Raw genomic sequence first — 26,288 nt, 5'->3', positions numbered from 1 at the left:
ACTGGTGTGTGTGCGTACACACATTTTTAATAGCTCATTTGATACAGACTTTGAGTGTGTACTTATTATTTATTTTTTCAAAAGCAACACAACTATCACTGTAAATGTAATTCAGGAATATCCCAACCATCTTTTTTGTCTTTAACTTTACCCACTGTTCGCTGCTTTCACCCTTTTGAGCATAAAAGTCTCTACAGTTGGCTCTGTTTACAGTTCTATCCCAAAATAATGACTATAGAGGACCTCTAGCAGCTATATCATATATATATACTTGATTTATAAGTTCAAGGATCAGTAAAATGAATTGGGGCCTTGACAGAGAGCAAAAGTTGGTGAATTTCATTGACAACAGCACCCTCAGGCGGCTGCAGTTAGAATAACAGTTATGTACTGCGCCTGAAGTGACTTTGTTCTTTTAGAAAACGATAAAAACACATTAGGTTTAACAGGTCTAAATGGTCCATGTATGATCATTGTACATCAGTGAAAATTACTACATGTTTGAATAGTGGCTATTGCGAGGGGGTCAGCTGACTCAACTCAATACAGGTACTACCCATATAAAGCCTTACAATTCAATTTAATGAAAAATGTTTTATTAGAGGAACTTTACAATGTTTAGGAACAATGCAATCAATTATTAATCTAAGTCACTAGTAGAAGTGGCATCACAGGTTATCAAAAATAGCTGCAAAATACTTTACAAAGATATAAGTTTTGACACAGAGAGGATAATTTACATTTAATACATCATCTGAATATAAAAATACATTTTAGCAAATGTATGTAAACCACATGGTGAGATCTGGGGTTAAATTTATAACAACAGTCAGAGGCAAATTGAGCTTGAAGGCAATAACCTGTGTTCATCGCTCTGACCCATTCAACACAAAAGAAACTGTAAAAAATAATTTAAGATTGAACAAAAGAGCTACATTAAGTGATTACAGTTTTTTCTTCCTTTTGCAGATGATACATATGGAGTGTTACTTACTGTACATCTGCATTAGACTGAAACCTGTGGGAGGGTTTCTTCCCTTTCTTCCTCCACGTTTTCCAGGTATTTTGTTTTGCAGGTCAAAACCGTTTTCTGAGGTAAGAGACATCCTCTCAGGCCAATTGCCCTTTTAGGTTTAGAGAATGTAAAATACCCTGATGTGGTCTTAGTGTAAATTTCTCCCTTCATTTTTTTTGTCTTCACAGTACTCACTGTGTGATTGTCGAGTGCCCTCTATTGCAACCAATCACTGCGCACATTTTACTGATGTGACTTTGGCAACTCTGGCGCTTTTCATGTTTCTGTTTCGTACAGAACCAACCGCACAGTCGTTACCGGTCTGAAAAAGTACACTCATTGACAAGATGGAAAGAAAAAAAAAATGTCACAGTTAAGACACATTTAAGTCCTCCTCCACTTCGTCCTCCTCCTTCACACTGTGTCTGCGGTCACCATGATCTAAGTGTACACCCATCTCTTTTTGCAGGGCCGATAGGCTGGCAGGGCTAATGTAGTACCTCACGTTCTGCGATGGCAACAGCCTCTGGAGCTCCTCCAGCTTATGATAGGCCTGGAAAAGAAATTATGAAGAAGATAGACAGCTGAGAATCCAAGGACTTATTAGGGTTTATCTGCATAGGTCTGTAATATTACGATGATTCAACAGTCCACCGAAGTCTTCATTTTCCCTAATTCATTTATTTAATTAAAGCTTTAAAAAAAGCTGGAAGTCACCAGTTGGAAGTTGCCTTTCTGACAGTAGTGCTCGACCAGGAAACCAAATGCATCTCCGACCCTGACAGCAGGGTCCAGCTCCGGCTCCTCCAGCAGGGCTTCACACAACTGCACCGCCTCACCAGCGTCGTCAGCATACAACCTGCAGGCACCACGTGAAAAGACTGAAACTTTAAATGAAGGTCAGAGACGGACGATAACAAAACCCTCTCACAAAAAATCCTACCTGATCTGCAAGGAAAAAAGAGGAACTTGTTAATATAAAAAAAGAACACGTGTATTCTTACCTGCGTATGTGGACAAACTTCTTGATGAGGGTGATTTTATGCTGCAGGTCAGCCAATTTTACTTCCTGTTGTCCAGTTGAGGCATCCTTTGCTTTTGAGAGACACTTGAAAGCCTCAGTCAAAGCATCCAGAGCCTTTTCATAGTTCTGGTAGTCGTCAATCTCCACCTTCACCATGGTAACAAAACAATATTGATTTGGCATCTCACCTTTTTGTCTTAACTTTTTCTCATATTATTCGGATTTTTGTTAACACCTTTCAAAAGCTCACAACAACTACAGTACACCTAACACCTAAACCCTTCAAGCATTTTTCTTGTTGTTTCAAGATTATTGTAACAAAAATAAAACCACAACTAACAACCTGTTGCTTAAAACATGTATGTTTTCTGCTTCTCTCCGAGTCCTTTAATATGATGGGTTAGAGATGCTAATTTAAGACCCCAAAAATTAACAACTTCCTCCAAAATGTTTACTGTCAATTTAAAACCACACAAGTAATTGATGATAGGCCTCATGAAATTGACTGATATTTTGTAAGGACTATTGCCTCACCTGAGCACAAGCTTCGTAGAAGCCAGCAAGCAGGTCAGGTGCCCTGCCTTTAGTGTAGAAACCAATTATGGTCTTTAAGATCTCTGGATCTTTACGCCAGTCCAGAGACTGGAGGTAGTTGGCAGCCATAATGAAAAGCTCCTTCTGACGACAAACATTGGCAAAGAATATGATTTTCTCCGTGTCGCCTGACTTTAGGAGAGCCCTCATTGCCTGTTCAAAAGAAACACAATAAAACATTTTAAGATTTCAGACTCATATATTCACCGTGTTCACATATTAGTGTGTATGCATTACACATGTTACTAAAACATGTAACATCAGACTGACAGAGCAGATGGTTTAAATATGTCACTCGTCTTACTTTCAGAGAGTACTTCCAGTGTTTATACACACACACACACCACATTATTACCTTGAGTTTGTTGCCTGCCTGTGTGTATTTCTTAGTGGCCAGGTGGTAGTTGCCCTGACGCATGCAGCAGTCGGCTATCTTCTCCAGCAGCTCCTTGCGGGCCTCCTCTGACAAGTCTTTTGAATCAGTCACAGTCATTCTCTCAGCCAGATCCTCTGTGATAGTCAGGTTCTGGGTCACACACAGCTCCAGGGCTTGATGGTACTGGATAAAAATGTGAAGACAAACACACACATACAGTAAGTATGGACATTTGAACGGATCAATGGGGAGGCTGGCGATGATGTGTCTCACGGGTACCTTCTTGGCTGCCACCAGCAGCTCAACAGACTTGTCATACTGGGAATGTGTGATGAAGAAGTCAGAGCAGCGAGCTAAGAGGGCTGGGTCAGAGTTCTCGTTCAGGTCCTCTGCAATCAGCTGAAGTGCAGAGAACTGTTGGGTGGCGAAGGCCAGTTCTAGAGCTTTGGAGACGTAACCAGCCTAAAAAGAGAAATTAATAAAAACATACATGGTTCACAACATAGTTCACATTTTGGCACATTGCTACTATAAATTAGGCAGAGTTTAAATTTTTCCCCATCAAGTTTGCTCAGTTTAAATATGTTACAATACTGCCCCCTTGTGGAATAATTCAGAATACAGTCATTGAGAAAACAGTTGAGGTCGACCTTGTGGTAGAGAGCGACGGCTCGGTCCATATGGGTGTCTTTCTCCTCGTAGTAACAGGCAGCCTCCATCATGTCCTCCGGGTTACTGAGCAGCGCCAGGTTCATCAGCTGGTCATCCAGACCGTTCTCCTGCTCAGACACACGCAAGTCAATAAAACACTGAAAAAGACTATAAAGCACAGCGATGAAAATGAGTCAAGATTCCGATCTATATGTGGGGTCTTCAGAGGGACTTATTTCTGAGGCTGCTGACAGATACACAGTGGGATACTGTACCTTACAAAGCCGTATAGCGTTGTTGTAGGCCTGGGCTCGTGTGTAGAAGTGGACTGCTTGTTTGATGTCATCGTGGCCCTCATAATGTCTGGCCAGGTGGTACGATGCCGCTCTGTCACCGGTATCATTGGCTATCTCAGAAGCCTGGTAAATAAATAAATGCATTGTCACATTTATGAACTGAAAGCTGTCTATTCTCAGTTAATCAGAGCATTTTAGTCCTCCCCAAGTAAAGTTAAAACAATAGAACACTGTAGTTATAAATCACATTATTGTTACTGTTTATTGTGGCCGTACATATTTGTGGGTCAACTGCAAATACTAGTTACGAGTTAAATTGCTGCGGCGGTTCATCGAACAAACAATGTACATCTATATTTAGTATATTTGAAAGAAAGCTAAATTCTCAAGTGTTACACCCACTATAAAAAGGAGTAAAACTGTGTCCTCAAAATGAAATTACTGTTATATACTGTTATACTTGAATACAAACCTTCTGAATGTTCCCCATGTAGCAGTGGACCCGAACCAGGGAGAGATAATCCTGAGCACACTCATAGAAACGTAGCGCTGAATCCAAGTCTGACTGGCTCTCCAGGTACTGCGCCCACCACTTATAGATGTTCCTCGATTGATAAAATTATGGTAGCTTAGTGTATGCATGCAGTGTGAGGGTCAGGTGATATCCCTGCACATGACAAGCCTTTTACCATCAAGCTAAAGTGTAAAGGACTTACTTGTCTTTCATTTTGTTAACGTAAGTCTGTAGAGACGACGTGTCATCCTGCAGCATTCGGGGCACTTCAACCCTGTGTGTGTCAGATTTCTCATAACTGTAACAAAAAAAAAAAAATCATAATTGGTTTCTGTAGTAAATATGGCCGGATACAGAATCTACTGCATCATTGACCTTAAGTCAAACCACAGAGTGTGTCTTACTAAGCGAGGGCCTGTGTCTTGTCGCCCATGGACTCCAGGTATTTGGCATAGTTGTAGTAGGTGGTGCGCAAATGGATGCGATCGTGAATTTCCGCCGTCTCCAGAGCCGGCTGCCATTGGCCCGAGGCCTGGTAAAAACTGTTCAGCAGGTCATAGCGTTGACAGGACTTGTACAACTTTTCTGCATCTTCCTGTTGGAAGACAGGAAAAGATGATGGAAAGATAAATGCCTTCGGTCCGGGAAGTCCCGTGGTCTGTGGGTGGCGAAGCGCTTAAACCTAAAAAGAGCATGTGTTATTATAGGATGTGGTATTACTGTGTTTTGGACAACGGTTGATTTATGAAACACATTTAAAAAAATAAAATAAACCTCTGTGTTCATTTTATAAACTGGAGTAGAGGAATGATTTTTCAGTTTTTTGTGATCTTGTTTTTTTTTTCCTTTGTTTTTTTACTGTTCACTCCATTGTCCGCTTTTCAATGTATGTTGTTTTTTACACATCACATCTAAGTCATTTAGTTTTTTCCAAATTTCAAAAAGACATCATGGAAGGTTGAAAGTTTAACTAAAACTTAAAAGAGAGAAATAACACTTTGTGCAGTTTCTTTAAACTAGTTTAAAAAAAAAAAAAATGGGCACACGTCAGACTGTGAATGAGGCACGTCTCACCAGTCGTTTACACTGGAATACCTTACCAGCATGCCGAGCTGAACGGCCAACATCCCCACTCGGGCTTCTGATTCGGGCTCGGCCTCCGCTTCCTTCAGTGCTTTTGCTGCCCTGGCATTTCCCATATTCCCAAGGCACACGCGTGCCACATCCAGCCGGCGGGTTTTTACACACATCCGTGCCATGTTTTCCCACACCGCTTTACTACGGAGACAGGAGAAAGGGCTTGTTTGCAAGGGTGATGTGTGGCTCATTGCACTGGTATTTTGTTATTCAAAAAGTGAAAACAGTTGCAAACATGTAGCTACATCCGATAAGAGATTTCCTGTTTGAAAAAAAAAATACACCGTTGGTACATGTTCAAAGAATTTCCCAAGTCATTTCTGGTTCAGCTTAGGTTTATATTTTCAGACCCTATTAGACAAAAATACATGTGAAAATGGTGACAAACCGGACCCAAATAAATGTATGTAAATACCAATAGGTCTCACCAGCCAAATCTCTAGTACTCTAGTATTATACATACTGATATAAGTATAACCTCATCAATGAGCACATGCCAACTGTGGAACTTTAAACACACAGAAAGAGGCGTGCTTATCATTCTTTGTCTTTCCTATTTTTTTCCCTTTGTCTTGCTGACGTAAATCACCCCCTTCACTTCAGCTGCAATTCCAAATTTAAGATTCCACAGCCATCTGGTCTCTATTTGCGTCCCCTCCCTGCTCCGTGCTTTAACTGATACAGATGTGGGCTGATTATTAAAGTTAGGCAACAGGAAATACCCCAAATCTTTAGGGGCCCTGCTATAAGAGGGAGTGAAGTAAGAAGAAAGCAAGAGCAGAGTGTGTCGGCCAAAATCGTACTCTATATGGTCACAGAAAACCAGCCCTGAAAAGAAAGAGTGAGATATTTAAAAAAAAAAAAAAAAAAAAAAAATGATGAGAAAAGTCCAGCTTGCAGCACACAGAGCGGCGAGATCTGGAGAGCCAGAAAAGGAAAGACAAGAGAAGAAACAGGTCTGCATTTGGCCTCTCTTCCCATCCTCTTTTCCTCTCAGGAAACACATCCTGTTGCTGGCTGGCTGTGGCGGCCAATGTGTTTGTTGCGCACGAGAGAGAGGACTTTAGCGAACGCCCCCTGGTCTCCAGACAAAAGAATACACCAAGCAGTGACGTCTGAAGGGGGTCTTTTGGACATGTTCACACACAAACACACTGACACGCACATATTTAATGTGATCACGAAGGAGGGAGCTGTCTGTTTAAAGCTTGCAACAGTTGCAAACTGATGTCTCGGAGTATGATGAACGGCAACTCCCCCACATTTCAACTCTGACCTCAAGGATTTGCAGAGAAACTGTGTGTGAAAGAGAGAGAGACCGAAAGAAGCAGAGGGAGGTGGGCTCGAGGACTTCTTGTTCCAGTCAGGCAGCAGGGGCTCTTCAAGTCGAAAGTCAGTCTCGGGTAGCCTAAGTAAAGCCACCGACGAGTCAGCTCCTAGCAACACTATTCAAAGAATCTACGCCTTTTTTCTTTTTTTCATCTGTACTCCTCCGAAAGCTATGTGGAGTTGCTGAGAAGAAGAAAAAAAAAAAAAAAGAAAAACAATCTCCACAGCTGCACACACAGAAGTCAGACGAGTGCAATAAGCAAAGCACTGAAGAAAGGAAAAGGAGAAGATCAAGTACAAAGACAAAAAAAAGGGGACAAAATCAAGCAAAGACTGAGATTCAAGAGTCAAGCTGCAGCCAGCCAGAGCCACTGGAATGGACCTCGGTGCCAGTTGGATTAATCCCCACGTACCCACATTGCTGTCTGAGGAGGAGGGCTGAGGATCTGCTGCTACGACTCCAACTCCTGAATGAGGATGAATGGAGATGTTCTTTAGCTAAACCCTAAAACGACACTCTTGTCAAGTCCACCTCTGTGCGAGCTGGAAGAAGAGGAGGAGGTGGTGGCGGAGGAGGTGGACAGGAGTCAAGGGGCCCAGAGCACTGCTAGTGCTGCTGGCCCAGAAGAGAGGCAAGGGAGCCGGCAGCACACAGAGGAGGAAGAGGAGCGGGAGGAAGGACACGACGGAGGGGGAGAGGTGGCGAGCGTCGGGCGTCGCATGGCCGTGCAGAGGCTGGTGGCGGCAGCGGTGGCGGTAGCCCTGCTGTCCCTGGTCTTAAACAATGTTGCAGCCTTCACACCCAGCTGGGTGCTGCAGGCTCTGGAGGACGGACGTAAGCGGAGCGTGGGACTATGGAGGATGTGCCCCACTGGTGGGGAAAAGGGCCGCGATGACTTCCAGGGTGGGAGAAAGGTGCAGGGGACACAGAGGCAGTGTGAAGGCCTCGGATGGGGCTCTGATTATGCAGGATACCAAGAATCTCGCAGCACTGTCAAATGTAAGTTTGCATCTAACTTTACATGTCTACTTTCCCAAAATAACATGAACGTGTTTAATATCTTTCTAATCCAACTTGTTGGCTGGTTGATAGATTCTAGACGTAGTACTGTAGTTCTTAACGGAAACATAAGCAATACTCGGGGTGTCTCTGTGTCCGGTGTCATGTGGCACTCTTTTTTTCCCCTTTCCATATGAAAACACACTGCTTTAGAATTTCACTGTCAGGGGCACCACCACTGCATCCATATGTTGACTCTAAGTTCTTAACTTTATGTTTATATAAGGCATCAGTGTAAACATTAGCCAGTGGCAGCCAGTCAAGAATTTATGGGATGTACTGCATTTAAAAGTCCAGTTATTTTTGTTGGCAATAATGCCACCAACTTAAGTTTCAGTATCTTAATAAACACTCAGACAAAGATGGATCTGAAATTAAATTAGGCTTAGTTGCCATCCAAGAACAAGTCTGGGAAATGCTGACGCTCCATTGGCCAGCTTTATTGGGCACAATGGGGCAGCGCTGCCTACTAACAAAGGGCCTCACCATTCATAAAATAAAAGCAATTGTCAATGCCACTTTGCAAAAAATGTACACTATATCTCCCCTAAAGTTTAAAGGTGCACTTCGAGGCCCAGACATGTTATCAGAAGACCAACACCACTCATTTCAGGTTTATCTACTGTAGCTTGTCATGTGTATACAATTTACACTTTTACGTCAAGAAATATGACACCACTTTTCTTCTGGTCCTTAAAGTGCAGTTCAACATGATGCGAGCATGTAACCTGATGGCAACAGTGGCCCTGACTGCCGGTCAGCTGATCTTCCTTCTGGGCCTCATGGAGCTGCCCATCATCACGCAGGAATCCCAGTGGTGGGAGGAGGCCATCGCTGCACTCTTCCAGCTAGCCAGTGAGTACCAGCATTCCTACGGCCTGTTTGTTTAAAGCACCTCGCACATAAAGTATCCTTCGAGCAGACATTGTAATATTTTACATATTCTGACCGAGATAGAAATTCAGATGCTGCAGAGCAAAATTTATGTGTTACCTGTCGGTGACATAAAAATCAGAGAGGGAGCTGGACTCTGAGCTTCAAATACTGCAGGAAGTCACCGCTAAAACTTACCGACACCAAAAAAGGCAGCCAACCTCTACCTTTGTTTTTAGCCAGAAAAAAATTATACCTGGATTTCTTTTAAAACGCCTGGTAGGTGATTTTATTTGACTAAATTTAAATCCACATCCACGGTAAATCTAAATAACATGGGGACAATGTGTCAAAACCAACCAACAATGACGTCACCCATTGGTTTGTGAACTACTGTTGTGAAGCCTCGAGCTCGGATTTTGGCTGTCGCCATCTTGCTAGTTCAGAGCGGTTTGGAGTGAGAAGTGACCATATTTGGACAATCTGGTGAGCAGTGGATATAACTCTATCTGATTGGAAACCCGAGGAAACTATGCCCCGCCCACGTACAGCAGAAACCTGACAGGCCTGTCAATCAAACAGACAATCTGCCCCCCATTTCCCCCAAAAGTATTTTTGAGGGTTATTTTCGGATTAATGACATCATTATTTTCCGAAAACTAATAAGACCGAGTGACTTTAGCGAATAACACAAAAAACAACTTGTGACTGAGAGAAATTAAATGACCAGAGGCTTTTTGGAGCCAACCTCTAGTGGCACTTGGTAGTATTGCAGTTTAAGGTATTTCCACATCGGCCTCATTTTTTCAGACCCAGAGGCTACGCCCACTTTTATATACAGTCTACAGTCAAAACATGCACACTGCATAGAAGTGGAAGAAAACATGGATTTAATTTATTTTACAACTATCCAAGAGCAGTTTTTTTCTGTATTTCGCAAACGTGGTTTTCTAAAGGCAGTGTTTCTGGTTGCAGTATCAAGAGACAAAAGTGTTCTAAAAAACCCCGAATGAAACAACACACCAGCCAAAACAGAGAGAGAAGACAATAGAGAAACCAGCAAACAGAAATTAGGATTAATTAGAATTGGAAACAAAACCCCTCCTCCACAAAGAACACCCATCCATCCATCTCACCCCACGACATTAAGAGTTGGCTGGCATCGGCCTGTCCCAGTGCCCCTGATGAGGAAGTGTGTTGTGTTGTGTGCTGTGGTTGCTCAACTGCTTGCTATCAGAACAGCATGAAGGGGGTCTGCTCTGGGTCTAAATTTAGTCTTAGTCCAGAATCCATGGGCCTGAGCTGCAGCGAGCCAGGGAGCGACTGTCGGGCGCCAGGATATCCCTACTCAGGACGAGGAAATGTCTGTGACTACCTGTTATGCAAACCGCTGAGCTGAAGAAGGAAAAAGAGGGGAGGGGGAACGGACGACGGGAAAGACAGTTTTTTCGACGGGGACTGTGTGTTTGTGTGTGCAGTGGCAGGAGGGATTATGTGCACACACATGTTTGTGTATGTTAAGCGTGTTGCGATTGTGTGTGGTGTGCTTTGGTATAGAAATGTTCTTTGGTACACATGACAGCAGGGTGGGAATTGCCTCAGCCTAAATAAACGGCCTGAGCTTTTATGTCTATGTTGACAGAATGTCTAAGAGTACAGCAGCCAATAAGGAACTTCCTCGTTATCAATGGTGTATTCAACACACACTGCAACAGGGAAGACGGCTTTTATCTAAGAGCTTGGTGAGAGGATTGAGACCCACCCAAGGTTACTGAATTTTCCAGTATAAGACAGCTCCATGAGCCAAAACCTCAGTTACAAAGAAGTCATATCACCAAAGCATGATGAACAAAGACAGTGGCAAAATAAACTTCTTTGTTTTAAAAGAAACACACCTACTTCCCTGACATCTAAAAACAAATATGCTCTGTGGAAAAATCTCATCTTCCACATTTATTCTCTCACCATCTATTGTCGACAAAGTGCCAAGATGACCCGGGAAAAAACAGAATATTCATAAGCAGTAAAATGATTAACATGAAACCTTGTGTGGACAATCTGAGTTACACACAGGAAAAATGGGTCTGTAATTCTGCAAATATCGTTGATTTGGTTTGTTTAGATCTTGAAATAGTTCAGCTGTTGTTAGAATATTATGATATTACTATGATAAAAGGTTGTTGAAACAACTCAAGGTCCTTACTAGCTTCTTCCAGAACGTCGCGTCTACAAAACATCACATCTTTATCAGATGTTTGCTCCATTGTCATGAAGAAAGTTAACTATGGAAGTTTAATCTTGACCTTACAAGCATTAATTTGTCAGTTAATAGGAGTTAACAGCAGTGTGTTTGTCAAAGGTTGGAGAAGGAGCTCTGATTCTTGACGTTCTGGCTAACACATACTTGAAGTCCAAGATTATGAACTACAGCCACAGAAAAAGATAGTTGCAACATTTTTCAAGATCAAGAGCCTCATAAACATAGTAGTGCTTTGAGCTGAATTCTTGTGTCAGCATGCAAATATGCACACAACGATGTTAACATGCTGGCATTTAGGAATGTGCACTATGTATACCAACTAAGTTTGGCATGAGAGCATGCTAACATTAGCAAATTATCACACACACACACACACACAAAAAAAATATACAGCTGAGAAACTAGCGCTGTGGACAACTTTGCATCATTAAGATTCTCCCCTTGAGATATTTGGACAAGTGAAAAATGTAAAGTATTAGCCGTGGCAGATGCAAAGTCCGGGGGTAACATAAGTCACCAGGATTCATCATCTGGGCATCATGGATATCTGTACCAAATGTCATTAGAATCCATCCAATGTTTATCGAGGTATTGCAGTCCAGGCCAAATGGTTGCTAGGCCAACCAACCTACAGCCCGACATTGTCGTCCATCAGTCAACACTGCCAGCACTGAAAACACTGAAAAAAAAATACTAGATATTCCCATGTTCAAGTCTCTCAAAGCAGAACATCAATACTTTGTTTGTGTCGTAGTCTTTCTTTGTCTCAATGTATAAAGAATATTCTGGAGTTTTTGAGCTGTTGGTTGGACAAAACAAGCAATCTAAAACTTCCTCAGAGTCCTAGAAAATTAAATGGGCATTATCCATGATTTAATTTATGAATTCAGAAAATAATCAGATTCATGAATAATACAAAATAATTGTTAGCTGTAGCCATAGTTCCTGAGAATAAAGATGGATAAATGGTGGCTTTTCTTTTCAAATTTCACACTCAAGTCAAACTGTCTTATCCGAGTACAGACGGTTGTACAGGCCTCCACCATTCAGCAAGCCATTCCCCATTCCTGCTACTCCCCTCCCCTTCTCAGTCAGTGAATGGGCTTCAGTTGTGAATGAATGGAGATATTTTTACCCATTGCACTCTTTCTCTGGAATGTTTTGATTTTCAGACGTGCCAAATTGTCCTACAATTGCTCGTAGAGTGCGAGAGTGTGGAATAACAGTAATAAGCTCCACAGAGCGCGATCTTAACAGATCTTAACAGTCTCGGCCGGTGGAGGTTGAAATCCCAACACTGACTGTTTCACCCCTGGATTCAACTCCGGGAATGTTTTTCTGAATGGGCCCAGTAGATCATATCATTCTAATTTCTTTGGATTTTGAGAAACTGTGGGTCTTAATTTAAATATTTTAAACCTGGCTCCAAAAGGAGTTACTGTTTTCCTATTAGTCTGTGGCTCACTAGATTCCTGCTGACAACAATGACTAAAGGCATCCAGATACATTAGTCAAATGAGTCAAATCAATCAAAGACGCTTCTAAGTGGAAGGGGGGGGGGGGGGGGGGGGGGGGGGGGGGGGGGGGGGGGGGGGGGGGGGGGGGGGGGGGGGGGGGGGGGGGGGGGGGGGGGGGGGGGGGGGGGGGGGGGGGGGGGGGGGGGGGGGGGGGGGGGGGGGGGGGGGGGGGGGGGGGGGGGGGGGGGGGGGGGGGGGGGGGGGGGGGGGGGGGGGGGGGGGGGGGGGGGGGGGGAAACAAAGGAGCCAAATAAATGTCTAAGACCTACAATTAATATAAGACTTATTTAGATCTCTGTGACAGATGTTATCAAATGTCCAGCAAATATATAAACCTTGAAGCTCAGGGTGTGGCGAGGAGGGAAGGAAGGAAGGAAGGATGGAAAGAGGAAGAAGAGTAAGGAAGTTTGAGATAAGTCGGTGCCAAAAAAGAGGTTCACACAGCTCACCCTGGGCTGAAACTTGTGGAGGAGATTATTAATTTTCTTGGATAAGGGAGCCAGACAGGTTAAACATTAACAGACTGAGCAAACAGTTGCATTCCTTAAGCGTACACACGGTGGGATACGCAATGATACACAGACACAATTATTCACATCCTCACTTAAAACAATGACGGCCATCTTACCGCAGAGGTAGAGAAATAAATCTCGATGAATTCCCCTCATTGGTGCCACTGACTGCTTCAGGAAATGGACTGATTCATATCCTAAAGCACTAACATCCCTGTTTCCAGTGATTATTTTTGGTGACTGTATTTATACCACAGTGGATGGGGCAAGTTTTCAGACATGTATTATTGTTTAACTTTTGAGTGGCTCCAGACCACACCTGAATGTAGTGAGAAATCGACAAAGGAATACTTAAATAGCTTTTGTATGTATCTAATGGGAGAGAAGGAGGAAAGGTGCGGACTATGGAGACACTGAATAATGTTGATGCTTTCAATAAAACAAAGATCAAAGAAACAGCATGGAACTGAAGGCAGTGGCTTTCTACCTTCGCATGCAAGCAGGAGTTCTTCATTGCGTGAGGTTAACTATGTGAATCAAAGAAATCAGGACATTAAACATCTCAAAGGCTATTCCAAGCACACAGTCACGCTCTGATATTTTTACACTATTGAGTGCTTTAATCTAGAGATCTGAAGTTCTTCCTAGGAGGAAACAGGTTTCCCAATTCAAAGGCCCCACACAGAGCTCCAGCTGAACTGTGAAACACAGAGCAGCAGGGATGGATGTCTAATTGTGAGCATGTGGGTTTTCAAAAAGCCACTGGGATACTTTAGTTACACATGAAGCCATGGAGTCTGTTTATCAAATTTAAAACTGGGGTTTTCTGAATATCCAAGAAAAACTGAACGAGAACATACATCACAGAAAAGGAAACATTCTTTAGGTTAGTTTACTCAGAAAAGTGAAAAAAGTTACCAGTTTAAATTGCTATGACTAAAATGTCATAAAACATGAGAAGAAAATTCAAATGAATTTTTTTTTTTTTTTGGCACATACAATTTGCAATTTATGTCTACCTCAGGATGAATTGTAAGGACTCTGACTTTAACTTTTAGTCTAGTTTTGTCTACTTTAACTTTTCGTTCTACCATTAAAGGTTCATTATGTAGGATTAAAGGAGATCTGTTGGCAGAAATGGAATATAATGTTCATATTTATATATATATAAGTGTATATTTACAGAGAACTAAGAATCATTGTGTTTTCGCTACCTTATAATGAGCCCTTCATGTCCACATAGTGAACAGGTCCTCCTCCACGGACCGCGCCATATTGCATTGCCATGTTTCTACGGTAGCCCAAAAGGGACATGATATATTGGTAAAAGATTGAGATTTTTTTCTAACTGTCCTCCCTCCCATGTAGGTTTTGTGCTGGTGATTGGACTTGTGACCTTCTACAGGATTGGACCCTACACACACCTGTCCTACTCTTGTTACTTGGACATAGCTGCTTGCCTGCTGGCCACAATGGCAGCAGCCATGCTCATCTGGAACATTTTACACCGCCGCGATGACTGCCTCGCTCCACGAGTTATAATCATCAGTCGCTCACCTTTTCACCCACGTCTCGACAATGACTACGTGGAGTCGCCCTGTTGAGCCACGAGACCTCACGAGCTGAGCCAATAAGGAGTAACGGACTACAGTGACAAGACTCAGCTCCCAACTCTTCGTGTTTTATTCCAGCTTTGTGCCTGCAGTGTGACTCTCAACAGAGGAAGACATTCCTGTTGCTCTACAACAGCTGGAATAACATGTACCTGAAATTGTATTTCACCCACTATAAACAAAGCTATCAGAAATAATTTGCTGCTTAGTGCACAAAAGTCCCATATTTAACTATGTATAAATCAGCCCTGAAGTTCCAGACATGTTTAAATATTGTATGATGTTTCATGTATTCGTGCTTGCAGGAGCTAATTGGTGGCTGGTATGAAATTTGGATTAGGGCTGTCTTTTATAAAACATCCGAATGAAAAGATCAAGCTGGAACTTGACCTATTCTGTTGAATGCACACTTATTAAATGGTTTCCTGCATAATTATAAATTCCAAATGATGAAACATGTTGAAATTATAATGTCAGAATACCTCATATTTGTCTCCATCCTTTTAAAACTTATTATAATTTTATTACATATTAATATTAATGATTTATGTTGCAAGTATAGGTAAACTAACAAGGTAAAAGCACAGGAGCCACTCAACTTCAGCAACGTTCATAAGGTGATCATTTGATCAAATTAACTACCAAAAAACATGACGGTAAATTCTCACTCTATGACTCATTGCCACATGAATATTTCTACTCTTGAAACAAGAAAAATAAAAGAGATAAATGACCTGCTAATTCATGTACGTGAATTAATTTGACATTTTTAGGCACTATTTTGCTGCTGAATTGCAATTTGGAATGACATACAGTACATATTTCATGTTCTGTGATGCTTTCCATATAAAACTCTGCTCGCTTGTGGTACACACTGTATACTCTGAAAGCACAAAGCTGCAGTAAGTTAACGTTGCGTTTCCAATATTTGATCACAGATCCGTGTTCCCAAGGTCAAGAGTGAACAAATTAGTTTGCTAAGAGTCAGTTTGCATTGTCTGAGTTGTCACCTCAGATATTTCTTGATGGAGCTAGTGACCATACAGTAAATGGTCATAGCAAATTAATCACACAGGAAATAAGAGAATAGCATATTTTTTCACTTTGAATAATCTAAAACAAGCTGAACGCGTACGTTGTATGGAAAAAGTTACACTTGTTTTTACACTGCCAGGCAGATTTCATTCTGTAAATTCAGTGTTTTCTTATTTTCTTGAAAGTTTCTGGTGTGCAAAGAACAGCAGCCTAAAACACTATTAGTCTACTGCGGTAAGGAAATAAAAACTCTCTGTGCAGAGAAAAGTACTGAAAGCTGTTCATTCTAAATATCTGAAACATAATTGATCATTAATAACATGTTGAATAAAACACCACAAAGTAATCAGCCCGAGAGTGTTAAGCCCTGTATGATTATGATTTTGCCCTTTTTGGTTTTGCAGTAGCTGTTGTAGAATTGAATATCCTGAATTATATGGATAACATTGTCCTGCTGTTATTTTGACACAAGTCTTGGATGTAAATGGATTCATGCAAATGCACATATTCAAGGAACACATTACTTCCAATTCAAACTGTAATGACTGCTTCTAAGAATTATGGTATTAGTTTCTTTGAGGAATGACCAACTAACAGAGTAGAAGAACTGCAATAGTATTATTCAATGAATTTCATTCTTTCCAATGAAACAGGAAAAACTGAGAGCCTGAGGTTCAAATGTATCACAGCCAGTTATGAGCACATCATATCAGTCTCAGCCTGAACACTTCCTCGGGTGTTTTAGCTCCTGATGGAAAGGGGAAGTTTTGTTTTCAAACAGCAAATGTAAAAGAAAAAACAGTAAAGCAAAGCTTGCCTTGATATGGGCAGATACCCTGTAGCATGTCATCTTTGAGTCAAGGACAACATGAATGAAAGGAAGCAGCACAGACTGGACAGAATAAGACATTCCAACCTGTATCTGACACTGATCACTGCTTTGGGTGGCCGAGGGACTTCCACACAGACAATATCCGTTTTTGATTAAGTGCGTTGTAGCTTTCATAATTGTCTCTACTAGTCTCCAAATATTCAGGGATGAGGCTGAGTAATGCCCTAGTGATACACAGAAACTGCACACTAAGGCCCTTTTCTGCTATACAATTCACTTTACTACCAGGTTACATTATCAGAGGGATCGAGTGGATTTTGTAACTCACACATACATGTAACTCTCCCACACATCGGTCACTTTAATGCACACATGAAGTGTTCACACCTGGAATTAACATGCATTCAGGGTGGTCCCAGGACGCAACCAGGATACATAGAGGACGCATTGACATCCAATCTGCTCAGACCACATTAGGAGGTGGTTCACATTGCTCTGGTTCATATTGAGGGACCACTGACTTCTTTTGTTTTTTCGGTACTAGAGAAATTTTCCTCCCAAGCGCAGTTGAACAAAGCAAAGAGAGATTTACTTCCAAACTGAACTGGTGGCTGTTTAGTGATTAAATACACTACAGGCTGTTTCTCCAAATTCTCTGGGTATAGTTTTATTTTTTTTCTTTGACTTTACCTCATCTGTAATCATCAGTCACATCAGACCCACAGCTGTGGAAGAGTCCCCGTGCACAATTCATTTCTCAACCGCAGCACAGATCCCAACCCTCTCAAACTCGCTGGATTTATGAAATAATCTGAGCCTAAATCATACTAATCAGGTTATGAATTACAAACTCTAGCGTTTAGAAATTCACAAATGTGAAATACATCCTACATGTCTAATTGAGGGTGCATCAAAAGGCTCAAGTGAACAAGGATGTCTCATTTGATTAAATGTCTGTTGCTTCAACTTTTCTCTCTTCAATATTTCTGTTAATGTTCATGTGTTTATTAACTTGTGTTATGTGCATGGTCACGCGAGGCACATGCGAAGACACATTACAATGCCAGGTATGATCAGAGAGCCGTCCACTTGTGATGTGATGTGATACCACCGGGTCTGAACAGGCCCTGAGGGAAACAGGTATATTGGCTCTAGTGTCTCAAACAGATATTTTAGGATATGACCTTAACTACATGTACTATAGGAGATAAACTTCTAGTTCCTGAGTCAAACTCGAGACTTGTGAGAAACTCTGTTGATTCAAAGATCTACATCACAGAGACGAGTCCCAGAAGATACAGGTTATGGCTGCAGGAAATGCATATTCCTGTGGGCGGAGATATGCGGGAATCAAACACAATACCAATCCTTAAAAAAAATAAGGAGCAGCAAAAATAGCCATCAATGAGGAACTTAGTAAAGCTGTCATCAGGCCTATCAAACTCTGGAATATCCGGCCAGTAGAATACACTTTTTTTCCCATTTGCGTAATGTTTGTACGTGCGAAAGCACCACGACAGTAGAATTCTGAACGAGTGCTCCAAATCATGTATTCTCCAAAAGATAATACCAGGTCATTGCTAAAAATCCCAGATAAGTTTCCCTAAGATCTTTTTAGTGACATGATTTAATGTCCTTTTGGACCAAACTGGCAGTGGGACCTTTTGGGTGTGTGACTCAGAATGTGTTTAGAAAAGTACATCCCCTCAGAACACACCCATACAGAAACAGTCACATATGTACACATTGAAGAGTTCCTTCCCTCCGCACAGACACACAAAAAATTCTTAATCATGTCCTGTGTTATAAAATCTGTTTCATGTACTTACATAAACAAATAAAGGTTTGGCTTGGGTGGATCTAATTTGGTCAGAACAGCAGAGTTCAAAATGACATATTATTAAATGATGTATAAACTGGATTCAAAAATGTTACCAGCCTTTCTAAAGATCATATTTTTTACTGATGTGTCAGGTGTCAACATTTAAAATGCTCTTATTGTTTAGAGACTTAATATCTGAGCTTGAGGGGCATCATAACATTTCTAGGGAGGCTGTGGCTCAGACGGTAGAGTGGGTTGAACACTAATCGGAAGGTTGGTGGTTCGCTCCTCCTGTCCACATGCCTAAGTGTCCTTGAGCAAGACACTGAACCCTAAATTGCTACCGGTGTGTGAATGTGCTCCTGATGGCAGCACCTTGCACGGTGATCTGTCTCATTAGCGAGTAAATGGGAAAACTATGTTAAAGCGCTTTGAGACCGAAAGGTGATAAAGCGCTATACAAGTACAGACCATTTAGACAGAATTAAGGTTGCAGTACTATTGTGGTAGTTTGACCTTAACAGTCTAATGTGCTGAGTGAAATGAGGAGTGAAGAAAGACAAGTGCCAACAATACCTCATGTTTTATAGAAGTCAAAAGCAATTTGTTGCAGCTCTCTTAACTATTGTGGAGCCTTCTGAGAAGAGTCAAGGCTGTGTAACAATGCTTCCCTTTGAACTAAAGCCCCTGTGGAAAAGACTGGTGGGGATGTGATGACAATGATCAAACAGGGAGGAGGTGTTCTCCAAGGGTTTGTCATCCTGCATGTCTCCTCTCTCTGCAAACCCCACTGAGCTGACAAATAATGTGCTCGTACTGAAGTCCTACCTCTTGATGAGCTTGATGGACTTAAAGGCTTCATCCATGTCACCAATGGTCAGGTAGAAGCAGAAGTTGAGCATGGCGTCACGGGTGGCCTTCTCGCAGTTCTCCAGGCCCACAAAGTCTCTGAGAGCTCGCCTGGACACCATTTGGGGGAACTGGACGGGCGACCCTGGTGCTGGCTGTGTCTGGTGTGAAGGCGATGAGACCTCCGGCAACCCAGAGTCCCTCTCACCTGGCTGAGGAGTGTCAGACCAGGTCTCAGTGTCAGTAAGCATGTGATTCGGGGCCAGTAAAAAGTGAAGCACGTCGTTAAGTTGGATCACAATAATAATAATTTTTTTAAAAAGACCAAAATCTTGGGGAAAACATGGGCATTGGGTGAAGGGGAGGAGGCAGAACGAACCAAACAACAAAACATCACAGAACAAATCTATTCTTCAAGACAAGTGCGTTAGGAATTGGACACAGATTACGAGCTCTAAATATTTCACGGATGCATTTGTGCTGCTAATTTTGTCGAGCCAGTATTAACATTTTTGCTGAAATGCATCACAAGGAATACACGATCACAGCTGCTGGACGTTGGGAGTCAAAAACACCGACGCTTTCTCTACAAACTGTATGGGACAGACACTTACTTCCGGTTGAAAGACACCACCCCTCCGAAATAACAGCTAGGGTGTTTTAGATCAAACACAGGGTTTCACATAAGAATAAGAATTGGTGTAAGCAGAAAGCACAATAAATATGTAAATATAACAGATTTCAAACAAGAAACCGACAACGCCCTAGTGAGAAATGCCACATCTGTAAATAGCCCCCCCCCCCCCCTCACTGAACAGACGACACACAAGCAGAACACATTCTGTCCTCACCTTGCAGCTAAAATAATAGTAGGGCACATCCAGAGCGAGGAGGGCTTGCAGGCCTGAAGGTTTGGGATAGCAGTCCTGCAGGAGGAGCCCATGCTCCTGTGTACAGAAGAGTGTCACCACTGACACTTCCACCTAAAAGGACAGAAAGCATCACAATGTCAAACTGCTTTGAAATTAATCTAATCATTTAACAAGTTACCACATACTGACTGCTGGTAAGTGCATAAATCAACTATATAGATATATATTTATATGTACTTAATATGCGTTTTAGGTCTCACTTTTGCCCATTTAGCCTGAGAGTATACTATTTTAACACAGAAATGCCCAGTAGAAGTCAAAGTTACAAGCACTTCCTTCGCTCACAGAGCTGTACAAGACTACCTCCGTGTTAAGGTGAAGTCTTTACCATATCCAAGAAACTACATGATGAGGATTCAGAGCTTATTGGCACCGTCTCACAAACAAAAAGACGAGGTTCACTCTCATCCCAGAAGTGAGATACAGGACAGCGGCCGCTGAGCTCTGTCCCCTGAAACTGCTTCCTGGAAAAAGCAGAACAGATATGTAAATTATGTGATTAAAAAAAAAAAAGTAACTTGAACAAACACAGAAAAGACAGACAGACAGATAAAAGCTGCTTCAGTTACTTTTCACATTCTTCTGGTTGAGAGATGCCACTGGACGGTCTGCCAGTGAAGAAGTCAAAGTGTGTAACAGTGTCCATCTCAACATCATAAAAGTACACTTTTTGATCAGGCCGCCCATTAACCTGAGAGGACAGAGTTGCATTCAGTTCAGTTGTGATATCATCATACATTAAATTTACAGTATGAAACAAGAAAAAAAAAAGCACCATATCCTCAGATATGGTGCATTATATCCAAGATTTCAGGGAGGAAAGTGAGACTGTAAATTGTTCATTCACCTGAGAGATTAGGATGCTGATTTGGCTGCCGTTGGCGTTACACTTGACTGACCTCAGTGCTCCCAGATTGGCAATCTGGTCAGCCAGGTTCTTCGCACTGCAGTGAGCTTTGGCATCTCTACAAAGACATACAAAATGTCAACAAAGAGAAATTGAAGATACATAAACACCACACGCATAAAGGCATAAATGTCATACCTTCTGGAGAGGTCAAACATCCTGATGTGTGATGTGTCTGTGCCCACCACCAGGTAAGACTGACACACACTGAGTAGCACAGGGTTTCCCTCTGCCTTGGAGAAGGTCAAAAGTTGCTTCACTGTGCCCTAGAGGAAAGAGAGGGCCCATAAACCACTTGCATGCGTGTTTACACTCTTTTAAAATAAATTCTAACTGAAACTGTAAAGAACAGTTTCAGAGGTGCCTTTTGAAAACGCACATCTCTGTGTTTAAGCGGATATTGGATAGCGGATTCTAAGTCGGGCAGACATACCTGTGGCGTGCGGATTTGTACCCTGTTTGGTTCCACAGTGTAGAGGTTCTCGCCATGGACAGCTACCACATGGGAGTCACAAGGAAATGATCCTGGGAAATCAGAAAGCGGGAACGTAGAGATGAAGTGCAGTGTCACCTCTGTAACATGCTGTTTGGACTGTTCAGTGAGTTTCCTGGTAAATGTTGTACCTGTGTTGCGTAGAATATTCCCTGAAAGCTCATACACAGTGACCTGCTTGCTGTTCCAGACTGTCACCGAGTCCTGTTGGTGTGACAAAACAAGTCCTGTTAACATGCCATCAATTTAAAGTTCTGCTTGTCTTGCAATATTTTGGGCCTTCATCTCTACTCTCACCTTGGTAACACACACTCCCTTGATGTGCATGTCAGACTGCAGAGCGAGGTGCACTTCTGAGGTGAACTGAGTGACACTGAGCTGTGAGGGGGTAAGCTGCACTGCTGCCACCTGCTGGCTGAAGTGGGCTGACATCACGTGCTCAGCCAGGATCAGCACTGTGTTGGAATTGTTCGCTGCCAGCAGATTCAGACTGGAGCCCCACTGAAATGAAAGATCGGGCTGAACTTTCTGAACAGAACACTACACGTAACTTGTTAAAAATATCATCGCTATATAGATGCTATGTGACTGATATTAATTTATAAATAATATAACTGGTGTGTAAATGTTGGTCAACCTGTAGCTGAGTGACATTTCCCTGTATTTCAGTGGGTGTCTGCAGCTTCCACTGGGCCTTGGTGTCACCTCTGGTCATGCCTGGCTGCACCACCATCCTCCACATTGCTATGCGCCCATGGTTGGTACCAGCTGCTAGGATTTCTGGGGATTCCACAATGTTATATAAAAAACATTCGGTTTTTTTTAAGTCTGATAATCAGGCGGAGAGTATCTACTCCCGTTTTAGGAATATGATTGAGGGTAAAATGAAACATCTTAAATCACAGATCGTGAAGAAAAAGCAGTGCTTTATAGAAATAAGAAAATGTAAGTGGAGGCATGTTACTGACTGTAAAGCCTGTTGTATTTTTTTACAACAGACACTTCACAGTTACCTTTTCCTGCACAGTATGACACACAGTTGATCATCTCTCCCCTCTCAAACCCCACATTCTCGTCAAGAGACAGAACATAGTTGTCATCTCTCTCCAGGTCCCACAGCCTAAAAAAAGATTTAAAAAAAAATAAAAAATCGAGGGGCAGATTATTACTTCGGTTTCCAATAGGTATGGATATGTATAAAAGCACTATGTGTATGCTGACCTGATGATTTGTTCCCCTGTCGCTGTGATCAGGAGGCTGTTCTTCGTCCAAACAATGTCTATGGTTTGCCCAGACTTGCTGCTCAACTTAACCTTTCATGAAAAACATGTTCACATACAAGGTTGTGTATTAGTACAGACCTGACATTAAAAAAACATGGACAAAAATATGCAGTTGAAGAAAAATTTAACTAGTTATGACATTGCTCAGTGCAATAATATTTTATTGGCTAATTTCTGTAGAAAAAATATAAGAATACAAGTTAAGACAACTATTTGAAAAAAAACAACCTATAAACAGATTAGATGGACATTGTTTTAAATATTTTGCGATACCTTCATGAACTCTTGTGCTCCACCCTCAGGTCCCAGAGTGTATTGTGACAACATGAGGGTATCTGTGATCACTGCGAGGGCCTCTTTCTTTTCAATATAGAAGAGCTTCTTGATGGAGCCCTCAACACTGAGAAGTATGCTCGTCTTACACTGCTCATCCACGCTATGAACTTTGCCTATACAAAAAGAAGATCAAGTTAAAAATGTAATAAGTAGAATATCTATTGCCTCAGAGCACATGTTCATATTTTGCAGAGATTTGATTGGATTTCAGATCAGTAGCAACACAGGCTTATTTCTTCAACTACATTTCATATGATTTGTAATGTGTCTGTGAAGGACTCCTTTTAGACTGTCTTGACTCCTCCACTCTTCATTGTAACTGCTCAACAATGGAGCAGAGCACCATAATGGAGGAACCATCAATGTAAGACATAGAAAGAAGCCAAAAAAAAGTTTTTTTATGCTGAGTTCTGCCTTTGTGGGAAATTGTTGGTCACAGACAGAGATTAGACATGTAATGAACTACGCAATGTGTCTAAAAATCAAGAGTTGACTTAAACATGTCCAAACTCAGAGAAAAATAAACAGTTTCTTACCATCTGCAGTGCTGACATAGAATGCAAGTCCCTCCTGCGGGCCCATCTTCAGAGGGGCCCCCTTCCAGCTGAACATGTCCAGAGCGCTCTCATCTCCACTCACTGATGCCCGAGCGAGCATTGCCACGTCACTGTAAAAAAGAGTAAGGTCCTACTATCAGCAACACTGGATTTAAATCAAGAGGCAAAAGTGATATTACAATGTTTTCAATCTAATCTTACTTTTAGGACTTTGAAAGGAAGAATAGCCAGCAACTTACTCTCCAGGTGAGGCAGGTTTGAAGATGCAGCAAGTTAGAGGTTTGTTGTATTCATGCTTTACCAGATGGTTTCCTTGAAGTCTCCCTCTGGCATCAACCTTCCATACTGCCAGAGCTCCAGTCTGTCGAAAAATAGTTACACCATATTTATATTAAGAAAAACAATGCACGTTTATCACATATTAAAAACTGTCTTACCGGCTAAGAATACCACTATATGTAGATGACATGTACACAAGTGTATGTAGTGAGTTATTGCAACACACTCACTTGATCACCAGTTACCAAGCGGCTGCCAGAACTACTCCACTCCAGCAGTGTGATACAGGCTGTATGTATGCTGGGAAGGACTGTTTGATCTCCAGAGGGGTGTGTCAGCAGCACCACCTCTCCATTCTCCCAGCCCAGTGCCAACACTGGCTTTGTGGGATGCCAGCGCAGCACTACGGGCTGGTGAGGCCGTTCGACGTGGCAGCTCTCCACATACTCTCCCTGTATATGGACAAGAGATGGTTGTAAGTATGCAAGATTTTTTATAAGTATACTGTGATTGATAATATTCATATGCAAAAAAATGTTAGAGAGCCCTCTACTTTTCTGTCAAGAGTGCATTATCAACGCCAAGCCTTTACCTGCTGCAGGTAGAGGTCTACATTGCCTCCAGTGGCAGGACTGCTGGAGGCCACAGCCAGTACAGGAAGAGCCGAGTGCCAGGTCAACTGAAAGGGCACATCACTGCTTTCAGGGGCCCTAATACGGTGGTCAAAATACACCGCCATGTCTCCAGTGCACCTCTCTAAATGAGACCAAACAAACAGGAGATGGGCGCTGGGTAGAACCTCCGGTACTACTCTTGGTTATTAATCTGTGCATACTTATCTGTTTGGATAATTGATGCTGTAAAAGTTCATTAATCACAAGTTAAGTCTAAAATATACCCTCGAATAGCATCCAGTGATTCACAGTCTAAGTTACTGCATGATCTCACTTGGTTTGTAGTAGACTAAATGGAGCTATTTCACTAATGGATAAAAGATAAATAAAGTGGACTTAAAAGAAGTTATGGATTCTCCATAATCCGTGAAACAATCAGTCGACATTCACATGATGTGACAAACGACAAACCTAAGTTAGCTTTAATTAGCTGCTAACATTAGCTAAGCTAGATACGCTGGCCAAAGTTAGCATTTATGGCTGGTCCTTGCTGTTGTCAAACCAAGTTAACCGATATTGTTTAATCATTTTAGACCCACCTCAGTGTCGCTTTCTTCAAATGAACGCCAAATTATTTGTTAAAACTCGAAAGGACTGAAGACATCGACCGTGTTGTCGTGTAGCCTCCTGCGTGAGCGTAAAGCGTCTCTCACAGTTGCCCCTGACAACCTCGCGGGCTGGACAGTGGGCGGAGTTACGGAAAACGACGAATATGTCCGAGTGCCTGCCGAAGATAGAGCTGGATAAACAGTCGGTTGACTGAATGAAATATGTCAGCATTTCTGATCTTTCTGATGCAGTGAATACATATTTTTTGTATGAGGGATGTTAATGTTATATACATATATATATATATATATATATATATATATATATATATATATATATATATATATATATATAATGAAGTTAGTTCTGTAAGTATATTTGCTGGAGATACTGATATTTTACCATGTTGTCAGACAAATCAGAGTTGCGTGACATTTTCTGCAGCATGTTCATTCAGTGTAATTGGTGATACACTGTGTAATTTATCATGAAAAGGAAGTGTTTACATTATACATATGATATATATAACTTTACACAACTCATTTTTTTGTTAGAATATGCCACGAAAACTGTTGCATTCAATGCCATTGTCTTTGGTTATTGAGTGGGAGAAAATATTTGACATATAACCTTGTTTCTGGTCATATTCTATGCACAAATCTAAATGAAAAAGCTCTACACACTACTTTAATTGTTGCAAAACAATGAAGATGTGGTTTAATTAGATTTTTGAAGTGGACTGCAGAGGGTTTAATGTCTCCTGGAATCACTTAGCTGGTAAGTTTGCAGTGTTGTTTTTTTCCCCTTACAGCTGTTGTACCTTTTTGTCCCAAATAAAGACAGTAAGACTGAAGTCTAGAGTTATGTTATAAGTGTGACTTATCTCTTTAGCCCAGCAAGCAAATATATACTTCCTATACTAATCTTTTATCCCCATCATTAATTTCCACCAATAATAATAATAATAAT

At 41.7% G+C, this 26,288-nt stretch overlaps 2 protein-coding genes across 2 annotated transcripts; one reads left to right on the top strand and one right to left on the bottom strand.

The window, feature by feature from the left end:
- Positions 1-567: 567 nt before the first annotated feature.
- On the bottom strand, positions 568-25,412 carry ift140 (intraflagellar transport 140 homolog (Chlamydomonas)). Its single transcript, XM_069691520.1, has 30 exons — positions 25,310-25,412; positions 24,689-24,852; positions 24,327-24,548; positions 24,057-24,178; positions 23,797-23,927; positions 23,198-23,373; positions 22,863-22,954; positions 22,655-22,761; positions 22,279-22,421; positions 21,939-22,142; positions 21,773-21,845; positions 21,582-21,673; positions 21,287-21,414; positions 21,089-21,206; positions 20,811-20,932; positions 20,570-20,705; positions 20,161-20,292; positions 19,289-19,521; positions 5,571-5,748; positions 4,875-5,065; positions 4,673-4,768; positions 4,429-4,561; positions 3,936-4,079; positions 3,660-3,788; positions 3,289-3,471; positions 2,989-3,192; positions 2,574-2,786; positions 2,020-2,186; positions 1,733-1,874; positions 568-1,568 (listed from the first exon to the last, which is right to left on the bottom strand). The coding sequence occupies exons 2-30, from the start codon at positions 24,833-24,835 to the stop codon at positions 1,389-1,391; spliced, it is 4,338 nt and encodes a 1,445-aa protein (XP_069547621.1). The 5' UTR covers positions 24,836-24,852; positions 25,310-25,412; the 3' UTR covers positions 568-1,388.
- tmem204 (transmembrane protein 204) lies at positions 6,757-15,648 on the top strand. Its single transcript, XM_069691508.1, has 3 exons — positions 6,757-7,936; positions 8,696-8,851; positions 14,527-15,648. The coding sequence occupies exons 1-3, from the start codon at positions 7,657-7,659 to the stop codon at positions 14,760-14,762; spliced, it is 672 nt and encodes a 223-aa protein (XP_069547609.1). The 5' UTR covers positions 6,757-7,656; the 3' UTR covers positions 14,763-15,648.
- Positions 25,413-26,288: the final 876 nt, after the last annotated feature.

This window comes from Brachyistius frenatus, unplaced genomic scaffold, assembly GCF_029030835.1.
Source record: "Brachyistius frenatus isolate BFR_SWC_R1_liver_20210118 unplaced genomic scaffold, ASM2903083v1 Contig_11, whole genome shotgun sequence".
In the NCBI taxonomy this organism is placed as follows: Eukaryota; Metazoa; Chordata; class Actinopteri; family Embiotocidae; genus Brachyistius; species Brachyistius frenatus.
This window is presented reverse-complemented; position numbering and strand designations above follow the sequence as displayed.

Bases quoted from the DNA above. Each gene is read 5' to 3' on its own strand.
- tmem204 (XM_069691508.1), top strand. From the start codon at position 7,657: ATGGCCGTGCAGAGGCTGGTGGCGGCAGCGGTGGCGGTAGCCCTGCTG. The intron at 7,937-8,695 runs GTAAGTTTGCAT...TGGTCCTTAAAG, and splicing joins ATCTCGCAGCACTGTCAAAT to TGCAGTTCAACATGATGCGA. The intron at 8,852-14,526 runs GTGAGTACCAGC...CCTCCCATGTAG, and splicing joins TGCACTCTTCCAGCTAGCCA to GTTTTGTGCTGGTGATTGGA.
- ift140 (XM_069691520.1), bottom strand. From the start codon at position 24,835: ATGGCGGTGTATTTTGACCACCGTATTAGGGCCCCTGAAAGCAGTGAT. The intron at 5,066-5,570 runs GTAAGGTATTCC...GTCTTCCAACAG, and splicing joins CCGTTCAGCTCGGCATGCTG to GAAGATGCAGAAAAGTTGTA. The intron at 2,787-2,988 runs GTAATAATGTGG...TCTTTTGAACAG, and splicing joins AGGCAGGCAACAAACTCAAG to GCAATGAGGGCTCTCCTAAA.